Genomic DNA, 19,181 nt, shown 5'->3' with positions numbered 1-19,181 from the left:
TACAGACTTGCCTAGAGCTGGAGCGCTACCTGCAGACAGAGCCCAAGCGCCTGTCAGATCTTTTCGACCAAGACCTGGATGGCATCTTGACGCCTGCCTACATGAAAGAGGACGGCGACGAAGAACTTGTAGATGCCTTGCTCCCGGGCCTGCCCGAGCCCTCGAGCCCTCCTGCCATGATTGTTTGCCCACGGAAAAACTTTTCCTCGACCAGTTCACCAAAAAAAGAACACAAATCCAAGAGTGGGGAAACTGTGGAGGGGCTGGAAGGTGTTCACCAGGCCCAGTTGAGCGCTGTCACTTCACTGACACCGCCGTCATCACCGGAACTCAGCCGGCACCTTGTCAAACCCAGTCAGTCACTGACAGCTTCAGCTGACGGGACACTGACCCTTAAGCTGGTGGCTAGAAAGGTGGGACTGAGTGCTGCGCGTCTGGTGGCGGCGCACGCGCTCCCTGTCCGGATGAAGGATGAAGAGGATGGGACAGCATGTGGAATCGGGGAGCTACCGGAGAACAAGAAAAGGATCCACCGCTGTCAGTTCAATGGCTGTAGGAAGGTGTACACCAAGAGCTCCCACTTGAAGGCACACCAGCGGACACACACAGGTGAGAATTCATCTTTTTATTTTGAAGTACTATTAATATAGACAGACAGACAGACTATCAGCAAAACTAGCAGTCTTTTTTTCCAGAGGTGGGGGGAGGGTTCAAAACCTATAACTCTCTGGCTCTTCCATCTCAATCCCAAACCACTCAGACCCCTGTCGCGGAGCTGTCCTGAGTCTGAGTAACTGAGCTATGATAGATGGATTGACCTGGATAGGCTGCCATTTCCCTGCTTTATACAAGACCCTCTTGTCCTTCGTGCATTCCCATTGTCTAGGTGTGTAGTACTCCATCTGGGGTGTGAGTCTGGGCTGCTGCAGAAAATATGTTTCAAACAGCAGTTTATATCACTCTAAGGTGGCCGGTCATCTGTAGTCAGACACTGATGTACTCTTCATGCTCTGAGTCATGACTAGCTGTGTTGTTTTCTCACCACATATGGCTGTGCAGTTGTTTCTCTTCTGTCTTTTAAAGCCGACTTCCTGTGAAAATAATGACTCTCCAAAGCTTAAAAATGCAGATCTCAACCCCCCAGACAGCCCTATTCTGTTCTAATGAGATAAATATTGACATTTGATGTCCAGCCCTTGCTCACGTTTGCAACGCCGGGCCAGTAACACATTAGATGTATGGCCATGTCTGCACAGAGGAAAGTGTTCTCTCGTGCTTCCTGGAAGCGAACGCGGCAAACAGCCCCCAACTAAATGCAGTTGCAGTGATGACGAAGAGATTTGTCCGTCTTTAACCATATTCTACTCATCCAGGAGGTCGACCGATGACTGAAGGCAAACAACATGTAAATTCTCACTTTCTTTGACGTTGATTCAATACAAAGCTGAAAAACAACGCTTATTCACAGGCTCTAATCCATGTTCGAGTGTGATCTCACCCCGGGTGCTTCATGCTACACACCACAAGTTTACAGAACAAAGCACTTCGACATGTTTTTATCCCAAAAAAGTGTAACTTCCGTGTTTATGATTCAACTTCACACCAACCAGATCAGCCATAGACAACGAGTGAGTCAGTTAAAAAGTAGTTTATATGAATTTTAAGTAGTGATGGGCTGATGAGGCTTCATGAAACAGTGTCCATATTTTCAGAGCCAACCAGATGGCACTCTTGTTTTGCAAATGATATGAGGTTTCATTGCTATAGTTGTTTAAATCCAAAGATTTTACAGCAGACTGTGTCATGTGATGGCCCCTGAAAATAAGGACACAGTTTCATGAAGCCTCGACCAGCCCATTACTACTTTGCAGTGTTGACACCAAGTTTTCAAAAACTTTAAGTAAACAGAATGAAAAGGTGGTTGCTATCACTTAATTTCAAAAGCCCTTTCTCGACCTCTCTGTCGAAATGTGTCACAGTGTTTCACAGTTCCAACTGAATACAGAAGAGTTTCCACTTGAAATCAGAAGGTGGAGAAAGTCACACACCACACATGCACATAGATACACACGGGACCATCTGCAGAAGCAGAACGAAAAAAAAAAACAAATATTTTAAGAACATTTAGCAAGCAAGGTTTCCACTGCAAGTCGTCATCCTTCACTTTGGCCTGTCTTGCATCCTCCTGAGTCACGTCTATTTACTTCATTCTTCCTCATTTAGCACATTCATGAACGTCATCAGAATCTGTCCTTCTTAGTTTTGTCTCCAAACGTTCCAAACATCAGCCATAGCTCTGGTATGCTTGTCTCTAATGTTGTTTTGCTGGAGTTGGCAAAGTGTGTTTCATCTCTGGGAATGGGTTTGGGTGGTGACAAAAGAAGAAGGTCAATTTTGTTAAAAAGCTTGCTGTCAAATCCTCATTGTTAAACCAACAGGATTGTACATTTAGGTTTTTTTCTGAGGCAAGTGGCAGTTCAAACTATTAACACTGACTCTCTTCTAGTGGATCAAGGGTGTCACCTTGAACACCAAAGAGCCAGATTAAGAAGTGCTGTGACTGATTGAAATCGGGGAGCAAATAGAGAATGTGATACTTTCTGTACACTGAGGTGTTGCGACTCCTGACATGGAGAAAAGTCCAGGGTCACGGTGAAATTCCTACGTTTTCAGCTTTTTATGTCAAAACACTTCAAGAGCGCTCTGAGTGTAATAATAATATCAAACAATAATAATAATAATAATATATTACAAGACACTACTCAGTCATTGCACCCACTAAATGAGAAATGTGAGGTAACTTTTAAAAACTCAGTGAATAGTGTGGCATGTATTCAATGCCAATGAGTTTTGAATTGCAGTCCTGAGACATGGATCATCATCAGATTCATGATCAACACTATATAAAGTTAGCAAGTTTGGCGTTGTTACGACCCAAGCTTGTGTCATGTATTTTGCATGTTAGTCACCGTTGGTCACCGTTGGCTGAGAGTCAGCTAGAGATGCTCCAGACCGCAGCATACACACTGTAATTATTGCAGTAAGTGCTACATCCCTGTGAAAACAGACAAAAGTAGAGGTGGAGGAACTCGGAGCCTCCGTGCTGAAACAACGTGTAGACGGCAGCCGCAGAAAGAGGGAAGGACACCGGAGGTTCCCTCTTCAGAACCTCACAGTGGCGCCGAAGGCTCCTCGTCATTCACTGAGACATTATCCTGACAAGTTTAAAGATGTCATTACTCAAATCCTCTTTTTCTTAGTTGTTATTTCCATAAATTACAGACAGTGAAAGGGCTACGATTTAATCTGGAATTAAACAGGCTGAGTTGAAATGACAGTGCCCTGTAGAGCTTTTTCTGAATAGGCTTAGAGCAGATAAGGAGTGGTACAATTAGATTTTGAGCAGGGTGAGGGAACGGGTGCAACACAAGTGCTGTCGACTCCCTCTGCCTCGTCCGTCTGTCTCACTGTTTTTTTTTTTTTCCCTTTTCATTTTTCTCTTCTTCTAACCTCTCTGTCCTCCATTTCCTCGGTTCTTGTTTTACACAGAAATCTTTCTCTACATTCTGGATTTTTGTTTTCCCACATGCTCAATATACTGTAGGAAGTCAGTTAAGGTTTGCGCTTGAAAGGTTGCCACCGGATATCTTGCATATTGTTTCCCCTTTTTCCATTTAACAAATCATTGGAGGTTGCTTTTTGTGCCTCAGTGTCAAGAATTTAAAAGACATGAAGCACTGTTGTGAGCCTGTAACTCTACTTGTAAACTAGTGGAGTCTTTATTCGCAAGGGTGGCTTGAGAATTGTCAGTGACAATTTAAAGAAAAATCCCCTCTATGTCCTGATTCAGAATCGTGTACAAACGCAGGTGAATCCAACTGCTGGAGTCTATTCTCATTCACAGTAGTGTGTCTAGCTTCCGCATGTCTGTATCGTTTCCTGTATCGTTTCCTATGAACTCTGTCCGCATGCTACTGATGAGACAGTGGATGTTCTCCTGACAGGCTTTCAGCTTGAGGACGCCCTGAATTGCAAAACATGAAAAACTGGACGCTCAGTTTTTCTCCGCAGGACACCCTAAACATCCATTTATTAGTGCCTGGAAAATGCCCTACACTGTGTCGTCACACTGGTTTCCATGAGAAGGGTGTTTCCGAATTCTGGTAATTTTACAGAATCTGATCAAAACTTGCCGATTCTCAACCCTTTCTGCTGTAGCTCGACCATCGCGGTCGCCATATTTATTTACCGGCATCATCTCGCAGTTATCCACATCTCGCAAGTCGCCACACTTGCGCCATGGAAGCGTGGCGTGGAGGCATACACTAGCATGTGGGTTCACATGTGAAATGCTGGTGTCCTCAAACGCTTCCCATCTTGTAGCAGTTTATGTGACAAGAAGCCATGCAATGCAGTCATTTCATGTCAATAACTGAGGGTCTGAAGGGAACCTTCCCAGATTATTTTCGACATATACACCACCAAACCTTACAAACAAGCCGCCCTGTTTTTCTAGCAAAAGCCCCTCTGTGTTTTATGTAGCTGTTTGCAGTTGCATTGCATGAAAGTGGAGGTTGAGAGAACTGGTCCTCAGAACGAAGAGCGCCGCACTCATCAAAGTACATGATTTATTTTCATGTAATCCCCGAGCACCGTGTCCATATCTCACTCAGACATAATGAACTCAGATCGACATGATAAGCAGTTCTAAAAGGCTGGTGTGCACCATTGATGGACGAGTGGTGAGATGGATGGGAACACATTTGTGATTTAAACTAATACGATCCAATAGAGATACAAGCAGCAAATGTCAAGAGATGATCATAGTCTCAAAAGCGCCAAATTCACATGCTTTTTTTCTTTCTGAATTTCACATTATAAGGACTCTTATTATGTTTAGTTATTTATTGAAACATGATTCATCATTTTGACTGGTGTGTTCAAGCCATTTTTGGGGGGAAATGCCTCCTTGTGTGGCCCCTCTTTGGGGCTCTTTTGCCGGACACCACAAGGTTAAGGCTCCAAAACAACGTCTTTGTAATTAGGAACCGCAGGATCATGAGATCAATGACGTGCTGACTTCATGGAGCCACTTTGCTCTCGGAGTTTACACCACTTGGTTTCCTGAGAGATGAGGGAGGGTTTTTTTTTCGGTTGAGTAGGGAGGAAGGACTTGTATTTCTCGAAAAACCCCGCTGTGAAGGCTCAGTGGATTAGGTTTTGCTCCATCACACATCTTATTCAGTCGTATTTCATATGGGCACATATCGTTCCTGAGTGAGACTGAGGCAGTGTCGATGAGTGCGCTGCAATATTTGTAGCTGCGGGTCAGTTAAAGAAAGAGAGTGATTTTTGTTTTTGTTTTTTTTTTGTGTGTTTTCAACATCTGGCAAGTAAGTTGGGTTTTATTTCTTCAGAGCAGTTAGATGTGCTCCTTCAGACCACCTGCTTTTCAGCGGCTACATTCATGTGAGACCTCGGTTTCACCACCAGTGTAGTGTAGAGTGTTGCGCATGCGTTGCTGCTGTGCTTTAGCTCTGTGGCTGATCGGTTGAGCTCTAGTTGATGAGAGTGCTCACACCAGGCAGCGTTTCTGAAGCATCCTAGAAGCTGCGTTCCACTCTGCTCCCCCTGAAAGCGATACTGATCTTGACGCTCGCTCTCTAGGAACCTTATCAATCTAGAGAAGAGCACTGCTCTCTTTTCAGACAATGAATTGCGTGTTGTTTCTGATATATGCATAACTGAAACAGCAACGTTACATCATGTCAGTCATAACTAAGCCGGCAGGTGAAAGAAGATTTGGCTACATACTTGACATGCACGATAGACCAGCGATCAAATAAATATAAAGATAAATAAAGTTCATTGTTCCATTTAAATGCCAATAGTGCACCAGCTGGACCAAGACAGAAGTGCATTTTATTTGTTCAAAGGGTTTAGGGCTCATTCTTTTTGTGTCATTGCTTCCTCTTGAGTCATGCGGGTAAAATCTGCAATAAAACACATTGACTTGCAAAGAACGCGCATAACATTTCAATTGAGCCATTTTGTCAGTTATCCGGCCTCACAAAACAGCTGAGTAACCCCGCCTCACAACCTGCTTTCAGACTTTGGTCAGCCTCGGTTTTAGGAGTGTTGGGACACACTACACTTATACGTGAACGTACAAAACTGCGTGTTAGGGTCGAAAATGTCTGGTCTCACATCTCTCATCTGGACTCAATAACGCTCTCTGCCGTGGCATGTTGACCAATGAAACTCATGTGGATAACCGGGAGATTTCCCCCTAAAGCAAATATGGCGCCCACGATCACAGTGCCTCGACAGCATTAGGCAAATTTCAATGTAATTCAGCAAAAACACCCTTTTCATGGAAACCAGTCTGATGGCACTACGATTAGGGCACTATACAGGCTATTTAGGATGAAAAAAAAACACGCCGTCCAGTTCATATTTATCAGGTTGGTTCCCCTCTCCAGCTAAAAGCCTGCTTTCTGGCGAATTTTTAAAAAAATGGAAATTCATAGAACATAACGGTAAGGCACCGCAACCAACCAGGATCTTGAAACTGTGGCAAATGGAATTTTTGGCTCATACCCACTGAGACTCTCCCGTCATTATTAGCATGAGCTAGAATCCAATTGTTTGTTTTTAATCTTTGCGCTCCATGTGCCGCTGGAATAATTAAATATCTGACATGTGAGACAAATAAAAGATTTCATTAGCTACAGTGATTCGCTGTAATAAATTGATGAGATGAATGAGCGACTCTCGGCTACGGAGCAGAGCACCGCTGCCGTCCAACCGTCACGTCCTGCTCACTCACGCCCAAATGAAAGCTTGTATTTGGGAAGGTGGCGGAGCCTTGAAAGCGTTGAGGGTGAGCCTCTCTAATGGCCTCTGGGACCCCAGCGCCCCGCTCCAGCTGCACTTAGTGCAGGGAATGCAATTAGGTTCCGCACTGGCACCTGAGAGGCCAGAGCCAGTCTGTTGTGCGGCGTGCGCTTGTCTCTGTGAGAACATTCGGAAGTAACAGATTACACTTAATTGGATTACTGTGACTCAGGCAACACCCAGTTATCAGATTACAAATGAGAAATTGTGATTTGATTATTCTTGGAAAACAAGAGAAAAAAAAGGGGGAAAAAGGCTGTGTGAGTGGTGTAATGGTGGCATCAGGGAACAATAGCTCCTCATGGTCAACATTCCTCAATTCGTCAAACCGAACGAAATAATCCACTTAGCTTTATAATCTACATTATATGTTTTACACGCAGAGTAATCCGAAACTGACAAAGCGTAATTCGATTATGTCGGGATAATCCCACGGATTAGATTTCCGATTAAACTGCCGATCACAATGTCATTTTTGAGTGGAAGATGTTGTTTTGGAGTCGGCAAGAGTGTACCTGCTCGACATGCCTGTTTGTGAGAGGACATCTTGAGGGAGAGCAGAGAGGGGGAGGACGGTGAAGGGAGGGGGGGGCACCCTGTTGCTAGGCAACGTGGGCAGCATATCGTTGGAGGAGTTGGTAGCCGAGCAGTTATGTAGTGCTGCAGGCTCTGGTCTCACTGCCCTCCTTCCTCCTCCTCCTCATGCACCTCCACGACTCCCCCTTCCCCCTCCTTCCTCCTCCGCCCTGTGCTGCCGCTCTACAGTTACCGTTGCTAGGCAACAGCCTCCGTGCTCTGCCAGCGTGCTCAGTAATTGGCCGGTGGCATGGCAGCATGCCGCTGCCAGATCCAGGCAGCTGCACGGACTACTGCCTCCTCATGTTACACGGACCCTCCACCCCGTCCTCCATGCACGTCCACCCCGCCCCTTGGTCTTGGTTGCTAGGCAACACAGTCAGGCATCCTTGTCTCCGGGGAATTTGATTGGCTTTAGCCGGATGGCCCAGACCTGCTGCTATGGCTATTTCTGGTAAGTCAGGCTGTAGTCAAGTTAACATGGCTGCAACAGAGAGGACTTGACAAAGCGCTTTTCTTATTTAACCACAAAAATGAGAACAAGTAGACTTAAAATGTACTTTCAAAAATGCACCATCACATTGACTTTCAGACAGCATCCACATGTATTACCACACCCATACAAAAGAATCCAGAATGTCCCCCCGCCGCAAGACAACATTCGGACCAGGTGACAATGTGGCCAGTGGGCACCAGAGCACTCAAGACCTAATGCAGACTATGTATTGATATCTGTTGACGCATGCTGCCACTTGAATGAAAACGTAGCAGTAAAGTGAACAGTAGCAGTTTCCGCCTACATTACCAGGTGCGTTGTCTGAAGACTACTGAAGGTCCAGGACGCCGCGGTCATAGCGGGGTGCTGACCTCAGAAGAACCAGTGATAAACTGTCCTACATTATCAGAAAAGCTAAAAGACAGCAAACTTACAATGACGCATAACTCCAAAAAGAGCAGATATCTAATCCTTTTAGCCTGTGATGTTCCCTGTCACAGCTGGTGACTGTTTAGGATCAAATTAATGTGGAGTTCTTCCAACCTCATTTAAATGCTTTGTGGAACAAGCCGTGTCAGGTTTTTTTGAACAATTTGCCAAGTCATCCTATACACATCTAAGTACTCCAACTATATAACAATAAACCATACAATGATAAAACTAGTTGGCCACTGGTGTCTCTAGCATCTTCCTTTAAGTTACATTGACACCAGGCACCAAAAACAGAACAGGAATCTGATGACAAGGATGCAAAACAAACAGAATATATTCTGTGTGTGAGATTTATTTTCCATTAATCGCGGGTTATGAAGTGTTATGAATTGAGATCCTGTAATGTGCGGGAGCCCTACAACTAACAACAATGTAGATACTTTTGTAACTTGACTTTATGAACAGTAGTTCTTGCAGTCTAGCATATTGATATTTAAAAAAAAATAAAATAAAATAAAATGGAGGTTGGAAACACCTTGTCCTCCTTCAGTTTCCATTTCTTTCACTAATATATACTTTTTTTTTTTTTGCTTACTCCCATCCAAACCCTTTAGACACAATCTGTCAAATGTCAAATGTGCCTCTTCACACCTTCAAGTGCTCCAACTGCAGCTAATAGGCGCTAAGACAACGGGAGGAAACCCTATTGATTTTCTTAAGCTGCGTGTTGGTGAGCACACAAAGAGCGACTTTCCACAGCAGCTGGTGATGATAATGGCACTAACTGGACAAACACTCCTCTCTGGCTTCAAAGAGACCTGTCTGATACATTGATTGTGCTTGATTATCATCTAAAAAGGGGACTTTTTTGGGGGGTGTGTGTTTCATGCTGCTGGAGCTGAACTGGTCAGTGTGTTTGTTCTCACTCCAGATGGGATATGACTGATGTAGGTGACATCTTTCTGAGCTGGACGCAGCTGGCAGATTGTCATTTCCATGCCATTATGTCGTGTGACCGGCCTAATTATCAGTCATGCACACACACACACACACACACACACTCTCCTGTTCTGCCTTCATCCACTTCTGCTACACTTCTCTCCACTATTCCATCTCGCAGTTTCGTCTCACCAACTCTTCTCACTCACATCCACCTTTCCCCCCGACTGCATCGAATCTCCACTCTCTCCTCCACTTCTCCTGCACTTCTCTCTCTCCCGACTCTTCTTCTGCTTGTTCAGCAGGTTTACAAAGCAGTGAGAGGTTCTGCATTTCAGAAAGTCATTGCCCATCCTCTCGTCCCTGCTTTAGGATCGATGGAAGAACGATGATATTCCCACTTGTTGTTAGCTATTTTAAGGAGTCATTGCATTATCATTCGCTTGTATCAGTTTTTAATTGACTTTAAAGTAGTTTTAAACACAGTTTTTTATTGTTAGGTTGCACTAAAGTTAGATAAATAACATGTAATACAATTTATCAAAAGCATCACTGTCTCAGGCTATTTAATTTTGGAAGCGTATCATGTAACCAGAGATAAAAACATGTGTCTAAATTGTGTTTCCTTTTACCTATTCTCAGGTGAGAAGCCGTACAAGTGCTCATGGGAGGGTTGCGAGTGGCGATTTGCCCGGAGCGACGAGCTGACTCGGCACTATCGCAAACACACTGGCGCCAAACCTTTTAAGTGCAACCACTGTGACAGGTTGGTCAACTCTCCACATTTCTCGAGTTATCTGAAGCCTTGTCGTCCCACTATGTTCCTGCTTATTTCATTTTTGGAAAGGAGACACGCAATGATGGTAACGCCTCCCAAAGTGCGTTTGGTACTCACTGACTGAAGGTGTGCTGGCAGAAAAACTCATGTGAGGAGAACTTACTTTCAGTCCACAAGAGACACTGTACTGCATATTGATAGATGTTTTTGTTTTGTTTTTTTTGCGTTGGCCTTGATTTTAAAGTTACTTTGACCCTCTAAAGAAGCTGCTCAGGAAGCAGCTGACACACTTATATAAAATATTTGAGTTGTCAAATTTACCAATAGATTTCTGTCTATTGACAATATCATTCACCCTATGAAATATTGACGCTTATTAATATCTAACAGCTAACTTCATTTATAATTTGAGAGAAATAGGAGTTAAGTATTTGTTGTTGAGTCATGCTCAGTGGAAAAGAAGTAATTGCATGACCATTCTCAGCATCAATAATGAGCGGAGAATAGGGGGCCTCACCTGCGCATCGCGTGTGCATGTGGCAGCAGAGGGCAGAGCGCAGTGTCAACTTAATCAGGTCTCAGCTGGACAGACTGTAAATACAGTACCCCCTCCCCAAACCTCCCCACTGATTTCCCACCTCCTCCTTCCACCAGACCTGCTCCCTGAAGCTTTTATTCAGGCCCACCTCCGTCATGTGTCACAAGGCCCCTCCAGCCAACACACACATGCCCCCCACTGAGATGAAGGAAGAGGAGGGGACACAGGCAAGACAGGGTGCAAGATTGTGGGTGGAGGGAGGGGTGGGGGGTCCGTTTTGGTGGGGGTAGATGGAGATGGAACCACGGTGTGCCAGCTGGTGTCATGCCCCCGAGTCCTGACTCATACTTTACCATCTGTCTGGCAGAGCACACTCAAAGACACACACATCAGGCCTCCTGAGCCGTCCGTTAATCCCCTGTGCTTGTACGCATGCACATCTCACACACACATGCAGGTATGACAGTAAGAAGGATGGCTGGTGCCTCATCTGTTGAACTCCCCGTCTCGGCCAGAACGCAGATTTATCTCGACATCTTTGACGGTTGCTTCTGTCTGCATCTGACGGAGAGAAAAAAAAAAGAAACACAAGAGAACTACAATACTTGTAGGACTGTGAAAGACGCGAACCGGCTCTGCCTCACTGTAGTCCTGCCAAGAAGCGACAAAGATGACAAACAAACAAACACTATTGGGCACAAATGCGCTGAGTCACAGCTGGAAACCTGCCAAAGTCCTGCTTCTGTCAACTCATGTTGCGTAGCTGTATTTAAAAGTCTGGTGATTGAGGGATTGAGTCTCGGGAAGCAGTTTTCCATTCTTGCATCAGTCAAAGGGAATATTAAGTGCAGCGCAGCCCAAAAGGACAGTAGAAATATGAGGGGAAAATGAACATGTTTGTGGATGTTACATGTCCAGATGCTGCATGTGACATGTCTAGAAGTTTGAATCCTGTGTCTCATCTCCAAAGCTATATCAGTGCAGAAATAGAACCTTGTCCTGTGAGGGCCACAGGGTTGTAGAGTCCTAGTCATTGGCGCAAAGAGGAACATCAGAAGTGTCTACCCCTGATCTTCAGGGTGAAGAACGTTGAGGATCTTAATTTCATCAAGTCTTTCACGCTGTCTAGTATCCTTCTGGATATTAACTCATGAGTTACAGCCGATATTTGGCCGATTTTAAACCAGCCAGGGCAGTAAGTTGCGACAACTGTTGCGTTGTTACTGTATACTGTGAATCCATTTGATACCAACTTTGCCTGTGGTTTTTGAGACCTTGTAATTGCATGTCTTTTTTTTTTCCAGTTAAGCAAATGTTTGTCAGGAACACTGCTTTCATCTCTAATGTTTTCTAATACACAAATCAGAAGAACACAGTGCTCCCAATTAGGATGTGCTGCACTTCTCTTGGGAATGTTGTCGAGCATTAGCTCAGTGCTTACGCGTGGTCTCGTAAACGAAGAGATAAACACCTCGAGTGAATTAAGTCAATTTGATAGATTTGCAAAAGGGTTTCTACCCCTAAGCAAGAATCCAAGTGTCAGACAACAGAATATCTTTGTATTGCTCGAGCTTTTGTTTCATTTTTTTTTTTCTTTACTCCGCTAGTTTACCGCATCCATCTGCCGACTCTTGTTATTCAAAGCGCAGCTGAAGCCATTAGGAGTGCCTGCTGAAAATGCTGATTATGAATTAGTTACACATATACTAATTGCATCTGCAACAGCGGCTCAGCACTCGCTAGCTAGCAGCAACATTTAGCGCAATCGACAAAACAATCTCCTCCTCCATTGGCAGCAAACTAACAAGCTCTTTTTTCCTGTGCTCTTCTACTTGGTTGCAGGTGTTTCTCACGGTCAGATCACTTGGCGCTTCACATGAAGAGACACATTTGAAGAAATGAGAAGGAGGTCAGCCAGAATGGAGAGAGGGAAAGAAGACGGAAGTTAGCAGAGTATAAACACCATGGACTCCGGCGGGAAAAAAATTGCTAACAGTGACGGACCCCACGATGAGCCGCCGATCAATTACAGAAGCCGTCATATACCTTGACTCAATCTTTGTTCCAAACACTGACATGCCACCAAACACGCCACTCTGCGTTGTCACATGGACAATACAAATGCTCGGCCAACCCTACTTCTGTGTCTCAAATCCGATGAATTATGGACTCCACATGGCTTAATTTCAGGTTTCCTTTTTCAAGTCATCATTCCTTGTGACAAGCTTCCGAAATGTCAGGCCGGCTCATGCGGAAGTGCCGCTAAACATAACATGGTACCCCTTTACACGCAGCAAGACAAGACGGAAACAGTGATCATTTATCGTAGCAAATGCCAAATTGCATGGAAATGAGATTATGTGAAGGTGTGAACTCTGTTCAACCCTAGATGTTTTAAGGAAAAAGGGTTTTCAAAATGTCATGCTACGTTCTCTCTCTCACGACAAAAACAAAGCAAAGCCATGTGTCAGGGAGAAATGCCTGGGAGGTTAATGTAGAAATCTGATCAAGTTTCATTTTCTAAAGTCAGCGTCTGGTCACACTACTGTAACATTTGGAGTTTCCAACCTTAAACTGGGTGTACTGCGCAGATGTACTGCGTTTGTCAAAATCTGATTTTAAGTCTACAGAGTCTGTAGCATGTGATTTGGCGCTTCCTCATTTCTTAAAAGGTTTGGTCCAGCAGTCGCAGAAGGGTCGCCACATTATTTATTTACTTGTTTTGCTGCTGCAAAGGGGTACCAACCTTCAATCGAGTAAGTCTCGCCAGATATTAAGTCATCTCCAACCCTGTCGATGCTTTTCGTATATGGACACTGCAGGTGTCCTTTGTTCAAAGATTGGATTGTAGACGTGTTGAAGTTCACTCACAGAGCTGGCTTGTTCCATAAACGTCATCCAATAAGGTTTTCCTCAGGACGGGGGTCGGCAAGAAGAATGCCCGCTTAAACTTACCATCTTTGCAGGAAATAGCTGAATCCTGAGGCCTGAGGGTTTGTTCTATCATGAACTGTTGACATGAATTGTTGCACAATTGACTCTTTACAAACCAGTTTTGTAAATAAAACGAAAAAGAAGAAAAAAAATGCCCTAATGTCTCAAAACTGGTGGACAATTCAGGAGTCACCAAAATTTGGCTTTTCCAATGCTGATGCAGCATGTACAAGCCACGTGCACAATCCAAGCAGCTCCTAGACTGCAATAGCACATCGCAACAAGATGTATTTAAAGGCTATTTATGTTTCTAAATGAGAAATAATCTCCCTTTCATGGAGTTGAAACAAGGAAACAGCCAAAAAAGTGTCGACTGTGGATGCCTGAAATGATCTCTTGTGCATTTGAGAGTGATTGGCACCTCAAGTTAAGGGTTCTTTGTTCCATGTCAGTCACCCACCCTTCCAAATTAGCAGCTTGCAGACCTTTCCTTTCAGGGAGCAGCATCAGGTCCAAGCTCTATGCATATATGCGGACATTCCTGCTGACTTCCTGAACCCATGGATGCAGATTTGTTCTACATGGGAAAATGCATCGGAAGAAAAATCCAATCAATTTTGCTGTTCTTTGAGCAAATCAATGTGAATGTATCTGTTGTTGGTGTGTAAATGTTGCCAAGCCCGTAAATAAGGAACTGAGTTGGTGACCATACAGTCAGACTTGAGACAGCAGTTTTCTTTCAATATACAGTAGTTCAGCTCACAGTCACTGCTGGTGACCAATGACAAGTTAGTCCACGTGGCACTGGTGGAGGAGCAGGCGTTCAACAAGGCGGATTTCCACTGGCCGCCAAGAGGAGGATATGAGGAACAGCTCTGCTCTGTCAGCAAAGAGGACTGACCGTTGATACACACACATTTGTCCTCGGTGACCCGACCATGTCCTCCTGGAACAAAGAAACATGCTTGTAAGCCTGGGTTTTTGTCACAGCAGCTTGTATACTATTTTTTATTTGTTCATCCACAACAAACGCCTGCGTCACGCCGACGCTTCTCATACCAAAAGAAGACGATACCCAAGAAATAAGACGATCACAGGGTGTTCCTCAAGGTACAACACTTGATCCACTTTTTTTCTATCCTTCCCTTTCTTCCTGACTCTAATGGAGAAGGAGTAAACAACAACAACGTCTGCAGAATTCAGATGTTTTGCCAATGGGAGCAAACTGCTTGATCGATGCAAGAGTTGCAAAAAATCTCGACACACTGTACATAAAAAGTAATGTCATGTGGAAATCCTTCTCTTAAAGATATATCCATGGTAAATTCATTAGATACGTCTAAAAGCAGGGAATTAGATCGGAGGCATGAGAAATTGAGCTGGCATCAAAATTTCAACCCAGGATATTACTGATGAGGCTTCATGAAACTGTGTCCTTATTTTCAGAGGCCGCCAGATGGCGCTCTCTACTCTAAAATCTTTGAATTTAAACAACCATTTCAATGAAATCTCACCTCCTATTTTTAAAACAACAGCACCTGTCCTGAAAATTAGAACACTTTCAGGAAGTTTCAGTTTCAGGAAGCCTCCTCAGCCCATCACTACCAGATATACTATAGATTACTCCCACATACCCAAATGTGTGTTCACTTGTCTTTCCCATGTTTTCCATCCCTTTTATTTTCTACTCCTTATAGTCACATGTTGCCCCAGTATAGGCCAGAGCTGAGCTCCGAAATGTGTTCTCATAACTTTGTGACAACACTCCATCAACCTTCCTGACCCTACTTTTCCACCAATTCCCTCTTGAAGCCTTATTAAATACTCGCCACCTTTATTCACCCATTTTGTTTCATTTTGTACCCCAGTTTGGTCCCTCAAGCAATGGCTGAACACCATTCTCATGTTCACCATGGCCCTGCATTTGTACTGCCTCATCTTCTTACATGGCTGTATATCCCAAATCTTCATACTAGTATACAAAGTCCCCAAACTGTAAACTCCAGAGTGACTCATATCACTCTGACATGCTCATGTGCCTTCTGCTCCTCAGCCATTATCCAGGAACTCCAAAAGCATGCCATCCAGTAGTGATGGGCTGATGAGGCTTCATGAAACAGTGTCCTAATATTCAGAGCCCACCAGATGGCGCTCTTGAATTTAGAAATGATGTGAGGTTTCATTGACTATGTTGTTCAAGTCCAAGCATTTTATATAAGATAGCACCATCTGGTGGCCTCTGAAAATCAGGACACTGTTTCATGAAGCCTCTTCAACTCATCACTACCATCCAGCGTATTGAAATCTACAGCAGCCGTGTCACAGTGCAAGTCTGTTTCTTCTCAACCAGTCCCATGTGTGTTTCAAGGTTGATCGGTCACTTACTGAGTGAGTATCTTGAAGCGAGAAGGATTTCCACATGGTCCGCAGATCAACTAGCACTGGAAACTGTGTCTACAGTCGGAGCAAGATATGGGGTCGCGACTGAGAAGAATGAGAAGTGTGAATGAGAACTGACTTTAACCAGGAGGTTAGAATCGTAAATGGCAGCTCTTCTTGTGTATGTTTTAATATCCGGACAGGGCACTGACCACTTCCCTGCAGACTGGTTGTGAATGTGCGTGTAACCGTGCAGCTCTGGAGTATTTGGTTCATATTCTGGTTAGCCTACTGAGGATTTCGTACTCTCATCACTGAATGTGTTCCGGTCTGTGGAGAGACTTTTGGCAGCAGAGAGAGGACAGCACAGTTTAAATTTGTGGCATGAAGAACATGTTTTTTTTTTCCATGCTGAGAGCTGGAATAAATCAGGAGTTCAAATGTGACTTTTTTTGTTTGTTTGTTTTTTTCTGGTTGTCATCCCAGAGGATGTGGTTCACTTCTGTGTCATTTTGATGAATGATTGTCAATTCTGCTGTGCCTGTACGTTCTTTGTCTGTTTTGTATTTGCACTCTGACAGGTTTTTGTTGAATTCCTTTAGGGGGGGGTTGCATATCTGATGTTTTTCTGTCCGCTTGTACACTTCACAGGACTAAACACTGAACACAAAGTCTGTACAGTAGATGTTTTATACACTGAGACACACCTGATGCACCTAGCGCTGTCAAGGAAAGAGACAACATGCATGTAAACACACCCCAAATATTCACACGCACACACAGGCATATGCACAAGAACATGCACGCAAACCTGTATTTCACCAGTACACTCGCTTCGCCTTCTTGTGTGTTTTTCACTGTTTTCTGCAGCTAGTTTTCCACTCTTGGCAGCAACGGATGCTTGCATTTGCTGTGCGTGACACCACCTCTGTTTCTGCCAGGTCTGACTTTGAAATCAAACAAACCCTTTTTTTCTACCGGCTTGCCCTCACCGCTCTCCCCTCCCCCCGTTGCTCGCCACGTTTTCTCAGATATGATCCCTTCATCACCTCTGTCCAACTCTCTCCACCCTCCTCATTGTCTGCGCGTCTGTCCTCCCCCCTGCTGTACAAAGTGTTTCAAATTTATCATTTGTATATTATGATGTATGGGTACGATAATGTTCTTTATTATGGGGAAAAAAAAATGGAGAGATTTATTTTTGTTACCAGTTTGTTTCATAATTCCTTTTTTAAATTGGTATTGTAATATCTCTATGCAAGGAACAGTTCGGTGAATCGTTTTTATTTAAGAATGTAATTATGTGTAATAAATCGTAGAAGCAGTTTGGCATGGCGTACTCACCTTTCTTGGCTGCTCTGTTCAAAAGCGTTTGGAGGAACACGCACAATCCGTCCTCCTGCTCACGGAATCCCTTTTCAGTGTGGCTCCAACTCAGTAAGAATAATTTACACTTTCAAATTCTCGCTATTTCAAGTGAAACCACCCCTGGAAAGAAAAATCAAACCGTGTGTGATTTCACATTCTGTTTGATCGTAGCCTGAAAATAGGCCAAATAAACCTTCACCTCTCCTCACGGGTCCCTCTCTCACATACGGCTGGTTCATTACTATGCGAGGTGACGCCTTATCCTCTGCTCCTGCTTCTTGACCATGACTAGCTGATAAAAGGCTGATCAGATAACTCATGCCTAATTAGGAAGTAATTACTTACAAGTCAATGGTCCTATACACTGAATTAAGTCTCAGCGGAGAAACTCCCCAAAGCTTCTTTGTTTCATTTAATGCTCCCTAATTGAAATCAAGAAGCATAATACATGTATCTGTCAAACGTAATGTTCTTCTGTCTGTAATTACACACCGGCACTTAGCTAGCGGACCGCACCTACTGCGCCCGTCACAGGGGCGCCTTATCGAATCAGCCCAGAGGGGTCATTTCAAGTGAGGCTGAGGTGCGGGATTTTCATTTCACGCTAGGGATGGGCGTTAACGTACGCATAGATATACCGCCAAACACAATCTCCACGATGACAATTCTGCATCTCACCATAAATCCGATAAACACGTGGCACGCTCGCAGCATCGGACTTGCACACGTGAACATGACCGTGACGGCGCACCGCACTCGTTTGACTGCCACCACCGGCATTTGACAATTGTGGAGAGTGTGGTGGACTTTGATTCCTGATTGTAGTTTAAAACTTTTTTTTTTAATACCGGAAACTTTTGATGATGACACTGGTCGACTGCTGCGCTGGTGGCACGGCAAAACACTGTGGTGACTGACATCCGCTCCAGTGTTGGCGGCCACGTCCTCTTCCGTGTCCGCGATTAGGGTTGACTGATCATGGACACACTCTCACAGGCAGCGCTAATGCTACAACCAGTTACGAACCATCAACAAATTCTAAAACGGTCAAAGTATGAGTGAAATCTTCAATAAGCCTGAGAAAAACAGCCATTTTAGGTGAGAGATTTTTCATCACATAAGACAAAGGACTGACAGTTTGTATAATGATTTCTAAAATAGAATATGACTACGTGATCATTTATTGACATTATTGCTAATTATTTCTTCAATAGCATTGAGGAAATGTGTCCAGACTGGTCCATAGTTCAACTCAACTGTCAAGAGACATAAGACACAGCAGACAGGTGGCTCAATTTAACCCCCAAATAAAACTGGCAGAGCAGTCTGTCAGGCACCAGCGGGTTCTACTAGAGACGTGAAACATTGAATTTCTCATCTCTACCCTTAGTTAACTATTATATTTAAACATAAACAATGATGTTGGTGACAAACTCCACGAATAAGTTTCATCATAAAACAGTTTCAAGGGAGACTGTAGTGTGTCACACATGGAATAGAATGAATAAAATGTATTTGTTGTGATAATTATCGAAAATTTACAACATTTATTGGGATAATTTTTTTGGTCCATATCGCCCATCCCGATTTCACACCATAGATATATCATCAGTGAGTGGTTTAAGCTTTTTCTCGCCACATGATGTCAGCTAAACCCAACCAGGACGAAAAGTTTGATGTTGGACGTCAATCTCAAAATTCCATCTGGCTAATATTATCAGAACTCCAAATTCATGACATTTCAGATGTTTATGTCTTATAAATGTGCGTATTCAAACCTCTAATACTCATTACAGTCATTAAAAACATATTATTATAATGATCGACAGGCTGCTTTGTCATGA

At 43.9% G+C, this 19,181-nt stretch overlaps 1 protein-coding gene across 1 annotated transcript in view; it reads left to right on the top strand.

Moving 5' to 3' along the window:
- klf7a (Kruppel-like factor 7a) overlaps positions 1–17,286 on the top strand; it is a 47,619-nt gene extending 30,333 nt beyond the window's left edge. Inside the window, exons 2-4 of the mRNA XM_053853145.1 lie at positions 6–609; positions 9,983–10,106; positions 12,499–17,286. Coding sequence (XP_053709120.1) covers positions 6–609; positions 9,983–10,106; positions 12,499–12,550 — 780 coding nt within the window. The 3' untranslated portion in view covers positions 12,551–17,286. The remainder of the gene's footprint in view (positions 1–5; positions 610–9,982; positions 10,107–12,498) is intronic.
- The last annotated feature ends 1,895 nt before the right edge of the window (positions 17,287–19,181 follow it).

Source organism: Synchiropus splendidus, chromosome 1 (genome assembly GCF_027744825.2).
Source record: "Synchiropus splendidus isolate RoL2022-P1 chromosome 1, RoL_Sspl_1.0, whole genome shotgun sequence".
Classification (NCBI taxonomy): Eukaryota; Metazoa; Chordata; class Actinopteri; order Syngnathiformes; family Callionymidae; genus Synchiropus; species Synchiropus splendidus.
Note: the sequence above shows the minus strand (reverse complement) of the source record. Positions and strands in the feature narration are given on the sequence as shown.